Here is a 10,394-nt window from a genome sequence, read left to right as displayed (position 1 = left end):
TGTTTTGTTATTAGTTTAAGTATTTGCTATTGACTGTTCAAATGCGGAGTTTTGCGCATCGTGTGTGTGTGCGCGAGCGAGAGAGTGAGAGAGAGAAGGGGGGGGTGGGGGGTCACATTACAGTAGAGTCAGCTGTCTTAACCGTGGCTTGTGTACTGCAAACACATACCAGCTTCATCACTGTGTCTGTCACGCGACTCTGTTCCCCTCTCGGGCTTGAACTGATGGTAAAACTAATGACATTATTTACTGTCTTTACATTTATTTTGAAAGCTGAAGATGCAATTATGGTAAGGGGCGTTACATTTCCGACGAGTGCTTACGGTGTTCGGCCAATCACAATGCACTGGGTCAGCTGGCCAATCAGAGCAGACTGCGCTTGTCGGAAGGAGGGACTTTGTAGAAAACGAAGCGTTTGAGAGAGGCGGGGCATAGAGGACCTACAATAATGTACAGTATTTGAAAAATAATGTGTTTTTTGAACATTAAAGCATGTCAGCATATTCTGTTACACCAAATACACCAAATAATGATCTTTAAAAAAAGCATCATATGACCCCTTTAAGAATTTTTTAGACAGATTTGACTGAAACGCTCAGGTGTCGGTCCGAAAATGGTTTTTCTCATTAGTATGGAATGCGAGTTTTATTGCAGGATTTGTGCAGATTTGGTTTTACGGTCTCCTCTACACCACTGCTTGCGTAAACACCTATATAGTTTATAATCAAGGTTATTTCTTGCCGTGACATGATTTTAGCTCCACAGGATGACTTTTATTAGTGCATGAAGACCATTTGTATTAAAAAATGATGCAAATTCAAAGTAATTCTCACTTACACGATCTATCTGTTCATCTTTTCCCATAATACAGGATCTTAAACCCAGTAACTTGGCTGTAAATGAAGACTGTGAACTTAAGGTGAGAGCAAGCTTGCACTGATTGCCAAGATCTCTGCCATCATCATCTGATGCTTTTTCCACTGTCACATCTGTTATAATTATCTTCTGTTGACCAACAGTGGGTTTATAGTCGGGCAAACAGTGAGGCACGCAGTGTAATATGAGCGCTGATAAGTGTAGTTTATGGCTAATGCTTACTCTGATATCTGTGCTCAGATTCTGGACTTTGGACTGGCCCGGCTGACTGATGATGAAATGACGGGATACGTTGCCACCCGATGGTACCGTGCCCCAGAGATCATGCTCAACTGGATGCACTACAACATGACAGGTCAGGATTAGCCAGAATCCTCACTTGTGTGTTGAGTTAAACCGCTTTTGTTTTATATTCAGTTTTTACATTTTTTATATTTGAAGACAACATGAAACCGCATTCTCAACTCACTTAACTTGCTAAAAAAAGAATATTCAGCTGGAAATAATGTAGGATGAGATTTAATATTATTCATGAGGATATGATTGAATATTTAAAAATGGGGCAGTGTTATTGGTTAGTATTATTTTTTCCAGCTCATACAGTCTTAGTCACATTAGCAAAAATGCTTATACTTTATACCACAATATTGTATAATTATTATTTTTTTTTTTGGTTTTAATTTCTATTTATTGGGTAAATTCTTATTGTTAACTGTCTTGATTCTGATTGGCTGATACACATTTATACATTTTCTTGCACAGCTGTGAATTTCTTCTGTTTGTAGATCGTATCACAGACGCATATCACCTTCTTTTTGACTAGTTAATAGTTTAAGTTTGGGTTAATGTGTTCTGTTTGGGGTGAAAACTTGAAATTGTTAAATAAATAATTAGATATGCAACTTTGTAATAACTTTGTGAAGCTTGTGGAAAAAAGAAATGTTGCCTTGGAAGTTCTAATATTACTAAAACGGAAATATAAACAAATTAAAGCTATAATGTAGAAATGAAATGAAAAATAAAAAAGAACAGCAAAATATTAAAACAAACAAATTAAAATGAAAATACTAAAATAATAGCTATAAATACTATGTCATATGAATTATAGTATATGAATAGTTGAAAATAAATGCACATTGCAGCTGATTCACCTTAAATTTGCATATTTTTTTAATAATGCAATGTTCCATTGTCCATTATTCCCCACTTGTTGTTTCCCTACTTTTTTTAAACAACGTGCGCTGATTAATTTTACAGAGTAAGACTAAGGGCATTTAAAGGAATAGTTCACCCAAAAATGAATCGTTCCAACCCTGTATGGAAAAGTTGAACACAAAAGGAGATATTTTGACGAACACAACAGTTGTTGGCCCCCATTGACTTCCATAGTGAAAGAAATACTCTGAACGTCAATGGGCACGATCCACTTGTTTGATTACCCTCATTCTTCAAAATATCTACTTTTGTGTTCAACTTAAGAAAGAAACTCATACAGGTTTAGAACAACATGAGGATGAGTAAATTATAATTATAGGGAAGTCGTGGCCAAATGGTTAGAGAGTCAGACTCATAACCCAAAGGTTGTGGGTTCGAGTCTCATACCGGCAGGGATTGGTAGGTGACCAAATACTTATTTTACCGAGGAATTTACCAATTAATTCTTTAAAAATCCTACAATGTGATTTTCTGGATTTTTTTTCCTCATTTTGTCTCTCATAGTTGAGGTATACCTATGATGAAAATTACAGGCCTCTCTCATCTTTTTAAGTGGGAGAACTTGCACAATTGGTGGCTGACTAAATACTTTTTTGCCCCACTGTACATGTACTTACTATATGATTAGTGTTAGGATGAGGTTTTGGTTTAGGGTTAATTGCATGTAATTATGCATAATTTATTGTTATTATAATAGTAAGTATATGTAACATGGTGTAACAAGGACACCTTAAAATAAAGTGTTACCGACTCATTGCATTCTAAACTGCCTATAGTCGGTGATGCCACCAGAAGTGTTCAAGTGGCCATATTACTCTTCCCTAACAGCAGAGGGCATCATTGACTGACAGGGATATAACCTTGACCTTAAAGGGAGAGTTCACCCAAAAATGAAAATTCTGTCATTAATTATTCACCCTCATGTCGTTCCAAACCCGTAAGACCTTCGTTCATCTTCGGAACACAAATTAAGATATGTTCGATGAAATCTGAGAGCATTCTGATCCTCCCATAGACAGCAAGGATCCTAACACGATCAAGGCACAGAAACGTAGCAAGGAGATGATTAAAATAATCCATGTGACATCAGGGGTTTAACCGTAATTTTATGAAGCTACGAGAATACTTTTTTTGCACAAAGAAAACAAAAATAACAACGTTGTTCAAGAATTCGTCTCCTCCGCATCACCCTAACGCGCCATTTTGGAGAGTATCACATATATATATATAAACAACGTATGCTGTTCTGCGTCAGCAGCACCGTACGCAGATACGCCGTTTACGTCGTTTACACTTTGATCTGAACATTGTTTACGTATGTGATACTCTCCAATGTGATCCATCGTGTTAGGATCCTTGCTGTCTATGGAGGGTCAGAGAGCTCTCAGATTCCTTCAGAAATATCTTAATTTGTGTTCCGAAGGCACACAAATTACAGCATATATTCGACACACGCATACAGCATATATTCTGAAAATATTTACATGTGTATATATTTGTTCATATAAATTATATCATATACAAACATATTTAATATATAAACGTAAGATATATTTTTTTAAATATATACATGCATGTGTGTGTATTTATATATACATAATAAATATACACCGTACACACACATATATTATGTAAACAAAAACTTTTATTTTGGATGCGATTAATCGTGATGAATTGTTTGACAGTACTAGTCATGAGCAATCCAGCTATAAATCAGAGTTTAAAACTCTATTTCTGTTTTGAGTTATTGGTGGCACATTCACAAATGCACAGTGTGTTTCCACAAGAGAATTAGTAGAGCTGAGGGAAAGCTTTTCAGCAAATAACAATTTAAACTTCACTCTTTCTCACACAAGCTATCATATGATTTTAGAAGACTTGGGATATAGCAAATCATATGGATCTTTTTTTGGTTGTCATTTTTGGAGCCTGACAGTCCCTGTGTCCATTTACTTTCATTGTAAAGAAATGAGCAGCTTATACGTTCTCCAAAAAATCTCCTTTTGTGTTGCATGAAATCCATACAAGTTTGGAACAGCATGAGAGTGAGTAAATGATAATTTTTGGCTACACTATGCCTTTAAATCCACAAAAAATATTTTAAAGTGCGCAAAGTATACTTTGATGCACTAAATCTTGCATGTAATGGCTGAGTGTTGAGTTGCTGCATTTAAGCATGTTTCTGACTGCATGAATGAACTACCCCAATCTGTCATGTACTTGCTTGCAAACACTTTTCAGTCAACTTTTGACTCATCTTTTTTTGATGATTGTTTGTGATTTTTACTAACATCCGCCTTTGCCAGATTTGAGCAGAAGTCAGTGTGGTCCTGCACATGAGTGTAGAACTAGGCCACTTTGCTGTAGCTCACACCTGCCTGTCACATTCACTTGTTAAACATATTCACACGTTTTCACTGCCTGCATTTACAGGCATAAGAATATTCCTATATAAATCAGAATTTGGTCGTATTCTGATTATGCTAGCGGACATGTTTCGATAATGTAAGAATATCACATTTTTGTAAACTTAATATAAATGCATTAACCGTAATGAGGTTAAGCCTATATTTTGGTTTCTAGAAATCTGCATGAATTCATTACAATTTTGGATCATGTAAACATTTTTATTTTTGGAATATCCTCCAAATCTGAACATAATATTTCGCTTTTATGTGTTATGTCTCGAGGAAAGGTAATTATTGGTGATATTACTGTAGGGTTCGGAAAAATTAATTGTTCATATGATGTGTAAATCTCAATTTCAAAAAATTTACCCTTATGACTGGTTTTGTGGTCCAGGGTCACATATGGATTAATTTTGCACAAAATAATTTAGGCTAAGATCTTTCTTAATCTCAGTGGAGCGCTGCAGCGATGACACATTTTTGTAGGCCAATCCTGAAGTTTCCCTCGACAAAAACCCAATAGGATTTTTCCATTGGCTTTTGGATTATTGCTGAAAATAAGCTTTGTGACCAACAATAGTTTATTATTGTTACACGTTTTGTTCGTAATCTTCACAAATGAACTCAACTTTCATGAATTTTGAAGCTTAAATACAATCGGTAGAAGTAAAAATCTAAATGAACTTCACCACAATTGCATGACTTCAACATCACCACCATTAAACACTTTCAGTCTTTATTTGAAAAACATTTGCTCTGAAAGTTTTAGTCCATTAGTAAAAAAGTGTACTAAAATATTGTTCAATTAGTTTTTGGTAAAGTGACAGTATATAAGCTCTAAAAAAAATATAATTTTTTTTAAATAGTTTTACAAAAACATGTTTTCATAATGTCACAATATTTTCCTCACACAGTATAAATTGCTCTTTTATATATGAACCTATTTAGCTGCGAATGTAGTTTTTTGAGGCCCTGTCCTGCGTTATCTGTTTTAGCTGTGGACCTGCTGGAGAAGATGCTGGTTCTGGACACAGATAAACGGATTACTGCGTCACAGGCTCTTGCGCACCCGTACTTCTCCCAGTACCACGACCCGGACGACGAGCCCGAGGCAGAGCCCTACGACCAGAGCTTCGAGAGCCGCGAACTGGACATCGAAGAGTGGAAACGTAAGCCTGCACTGTTTAGATCTCGCAGACAAATGATATTTTACTGACCGACCTCTCTTCGATGCAACAGTTGCGCTTGTTGTCAGCACTTTTAACAGTCAGTGTGTGTCCGCAGGGCTCACGTATGAAGAGGTGATCAGCTTCGAGCCTCCCGACGGAGACGAGATGGAGTCATGAAGGCTGCTCCACCTCCAGGACCTTCACCCATACATGAAAATGACATTCAAGTGCCTGCCATCATCAAGTGCTGGCTTCCCCGTGTTCTGAGTCTGCTTATCCATGCCTTCATACACGCTCTGTCAAATAAGCAGAAAAGAAAACATGCAAACTTTTAAAAAAAGGACACAGAGAATGTAAGGTTTTGTGTCCTGTGCCCCAGTAAGTTCAAGCCCACATATTGTCATCATTTACTTGCCTCATGTTTTTCTGAACCTGTATGAGGTTCTTTCATCTGTTGAACACAAAAGAAGATATTTTGAAGAATGTTGGTAACCAAACAGTTGCTGGTAGCGAAGTCAATGGCTACCAGCAACTGTTTGGTCACTCATACACGATTGGACCAACTTGAGGGTGAGAAAATGACAACATTTTCATTTTTGGGTGAACTATCCCTTTAACTACTCTTTTGGACAGAACCCTTGAAATTAGAGATAAATGTGTGTGTATATATAAAAAGCAATCAGTCAAATTCAAAACAGCATTTTAAGCTCAGACCAACTTGAGGGTGAGAAAATGACAACATTTTCATTTTTGGGTGAACTATCCCTTTAACTACTCTTTTGGACAGAACCCTTGAAATTAGAGATAAATGTGTGTATATATAAAAAGCAATCAGTCAAATTCAAAACAGCATTTTAAGCTCAAAGTTTAATATTCTTTCTCTGGGGAAGCAAAACATTTACCTCCGGACTCCACTTGTAGCCTACACGATAAATAGAGGGTAGAAAAAACTCAAGTACTGTCAGAATACTAAGTTTTTAGATATGTAAATAAAATGGCACTGCTGTACATAAATGATAACAATGTGCACCAACAGTTTTGTGAACGAGCTAAAGAGTGAATCCTGTCACCTAAAGAGGATGTAATTATTATTTAGTGCTCTGTGTAGAATGTAAACAGAAGAGTATATATAGACGCAGTGTTCTTCTGCCAACTGCATCTCTGTCTGTCTCGGACAATAATAGATGACACAAACAGTAATGCTGTTTACATGAATGAATGCAGATATGCTTGTTCTGAAAATGTATTGGGCAATATTTAGAAAAAAAACATGTGGTGGTCAGTGCTAAAGTGAGAATGTAAAATGACTCACAACTTTTACAACTTTTTTTACATATAATATATTATGGGCGAATCTCACGAAACCTCGTCAGAACATGGCCAGCCAGATCACGATGAACTACAAAATCAGAAGAAAAAATTTAAAATATGTTTTAAATATTTTTGCATAGTCAATAATTCTGTTTCTATTATTTGAGAATCAATAATTATGTTTTTATATTATTATTTATATATTAACGATTTGTTCACATAATGCTCATAATGCAATAAAAAAATCAAGTCAAAATCTAAAGGTTTCTAAAGATATGCTTCCTTTTTTTTTTTTACTATCTGTAAAAATATTTTAGTTTTATTTTTGAATTTGTGGTGAAATGTGGTTTGGACATGTTTTTGACTGGTTTTTGTATGATTTACCCTTGTTATCTGCCTGATTTTCTGCCAGTTCTTCAAACGCTCGCCGTTCCCTTCACTCCGTGTTAAAGGGCAACTGATGCTTTAGCTACACCAGAGCATAGTTTCTCCCCTCATTAATGTATTGTTTATGTAAATTGAGAGAAATTGGTTTACAATAGGGATCGAGTTGATCAACAGAACAACTCCAGGAGCGAAACTGTTGCATTATGGTCCACAATAAAATAGTTCCCGTTTATTTTCGCTTGCCCTGGGAAAGACGTTCGGCCAGAAAGTTCATGTTTGCAAAAGTGAAAGAACCTGAGCCAATATTCTGCTTTTCCGTTGAGCACGATGATGTTAATTTAACATCTCGTCAGGAATGTGTTTTCTCAAAGCAGAGCCGGCCGGCATCTAACTTATTGTATCAGTTGTTTAAGATTATTTTTAACGTCCCTGTTGTAAACCAGCATAAAAACCAGCAAAGGACCAGCATAAAAACCAGCAAAGGACCAGCATAAAAACCAGCAAAGGACCAGCATAAAAACCAGCAAAGGACCAGCATCAACCAGCAAAGGACCATATTAAACCAGCATCCCAGCGTCAAAACATACCTAACCAGCATATGCTGGTTTTTTCAACAGGGGTGTTTTCCTTTTCACTGTATATTATCACTTAATTTTATTCCGCAATATTTTCTGTGTTGAGCATGTATTGTTATATGTTGATGGGGTGTGTTGGTTTGTTTGTATGCACATTTACCATTTTCTGACGAGTGGAAAATCACTAAACGCGTCAATCAGGGGTGCATGGAGCTGTAAAATCTATTAAACGTGGTTTATACTTCATTTTGTCGCATGGAATCCGTTTTTCATGGAAAAGAGCTTATTGTATGACCTTTTTGTGCATATAACCAGTTTTTCTTCAGTCACACACAAGTTATGTGGTCTGTGAACAACCACTGCTGTACAGGAGTAAGGGCAATTCTTTTTCACAACACCCATTGTTTGGTATTTCTTTTGTGCAAAAATAGTAAATTGTTTTCTGTTCTTATCTAATTAAAATGTAAAGTTGCGTCAGTGCACACAATTTTTTTTTTTTTGAAGAAATTTACTGCCACCAAGTGGTAATTACTCATAATACACATTCAAAATGTGAAGTGTGAAATAGTTTGTTACATAATATGTAGGCTATTGCAGAGTACCGCAACCCACACCGTAATTCTTAATATATGAGGCATCTTTTATAAAATCACCTCTGGTGACACCAAAAGCTCAGTAAACTCATCAATGGAGTAAAATAATGCGATAGACCTGTTAAAAATGTATGAAGAGGAGCATACAAGAAAAAAGGCTACAATTAACTGAACACATTTTGACAGTTTGTGACAACATGCCCCAACAGCATAGCGCGCATTTTGGGATTGCATTGTGTACGTTCTTATAGGAAACTACACTGATTGACAATGATTTGAGAAAAATGCCTGAATTATGAAATACTGTTAAACACACACACCCACAACATACAGTATCTGCATTTAACCATCTGGTGCTATACTTGTTCAAAAATGACCTTTTTTTCCACATTGAAATCAATGTATTATATTTTAGTTCGATAATGTATTTCTATTTTTTAGGTGATTTATGGTAGTAAATTACATTTATGGAATAGTTATGATCCATTTATTGCCTGTTAACCACATAGACCTGACAATGAAATATTCAACCTAAACTGTTGGAAATATTGAATGCTTTGGAGCACATGACTTCAGTTTGGTCTTTGAAAAAAACATACTTGGCAGATAATTGCTGAAGTAAAAAAAAGGCAAAAAAATGATTAAGAAGTTATTATAAAAATGTGCAAGATACTATTTTTGTTCAATTTGACATTAAATATTTTACAAAATATGTTTTACTCTAAAACTGCGAGAAAATCAAAGGCATACATTTAAAGTTGTGTTCCAAATTTGAGGTTGATATCTTCTAAAATGACCTGTGTGCGTGTGTGTGTTAACAGTGCCAAAAGCATTACCAAGTTTCGTAGCATTCCGATCAAATTCTTAAAAAAAGAAAGAAAAAAAAGAATGACCGAACAGCACCAGAGGGTTAATATGTATTGATGTATTTAAAACATATTTATACACTCAGTCTCTTGTCTACTCTGAATGGTCCCTTGTTCCCCCAACAACTATTAAACCAGCCTTGACTCAAAACCTTGTGACAACTTCTCTCTGCTGGACTCCTGTAAGTACATGTGATGTGGGTGTGACACACTGTAGCTCTGTTCAGTTCAGTTGTTGTTGGGGAAGTTTTGTGCGCATGCGCGGACCGTTACATGTGAGTTCATCTGAGCATTTAGCCGCCGGTGCAGCAGCATGGAGAGGAAAGGTGAGCATCAAAACGAGCTAACTACGGTTCCCCACAACAATCTGTTGCAATAGCGTACATATACATATAAGTAAACATAGCATCCAGTCTGAATCATATCTGTGTTGTGAATTTAAGCGCTGTGAGGTTTCCCAGTGTGTGCGTATAGAGACAAAAGCCCATGTGTGTTTAGCTGCTGCTGCTAACCTAACAATACTGCGACTTTACAGCAGCATCTGTTTATCAGCAACGCGGGAAATTGTTGCTTGTGTATGAGCCTTTTTTAGCGTGCCTCTGATTGTAATCGCGGTTTGTTGTAGTAATTATATTCATGTTTTCTTGCAGCCCCGTTATCCAGTGTGTGCGTATAGAGACAAAAGCCCATGTGTGTTTAGCTGCTGCTGCTAACCTAACAATACTGCGACTTTACAGCAGCATCTGTTTATATTGCACTGTTTATCAGCAACGCGGGAAATTGTTGCTTGTGTATGAGCCTTTTTTAGCGTGCCTCTGATTGTAATCGCGGTTTGTTGTAGTAGTTATATTCATGTTTTCTTGCAGCCCCGTTCCTGTGAGCTTTTGCTAGCTGAACTTTCTCTTGTTTTCGTTCGACTTTAAGAATTACGATATGTTTATCATAAATGTGTTTGTTTTATTCTACTTTCGCTGTTGTTTGTGTGTCAACAAAA

General features: G+C 36.3%; 1 protein-coding gene across 1 annotated transcript in view; it reads left to right on the top strand.

Annotated features, from left to right (window-relative positions):
- Positions 1–6,173, top strand: part of LOC107555985 (mitogen-activated protein kinase 14B-like) — a 29,107-nt gene extending 22,934 nt beyond the window's left edge. The window contains exons 4-7 of the mRNA XM_016238948.1: positions 872–919; positions 1,117–1,181; positions 5,448–5,668; positions 5,784–6,173. Coding sequence (XP_016094434.1) covers positions 872–919; positions 1,117–1,181; positions 5,448–5,668; positions 5,784–5,845 — 396 coding nt within the window. The 3' untranslated portion in view covers positions 5,846–6,173. The remainder of the gene's footprint in view (positions 1–871; positions 920–1,116; positions 1,182–5,447; positions 5,669–5,783) is intronic.
- Positions 6,174–10,394: the final 4,221 nt, after the last annotated feature.

The sequence above is a fragment of the Sinocyclocheilus grahami genome, unplaced genomic scaffold, assembly GCF_001515645.1.
Source record: "Sinocyclocheilus grahami isolate Dianchi unplaced genomic scaffold, SAMN03320097.WGS_v1.1 scaffold552.1, whole genome shotgun sequence".
NCBI lineage: Eukaryota > Metazoa > Chordata > Actinopteri > Cypriniformes > Cyprinidae > Sinocyclocheilus > Sinocyclocheilus grahami.
The sequence above is the reverse complement of the archived record's forward strand: the minus strand, read 5'-3'. Positions and strand labels throughout refer to the sequence as shown.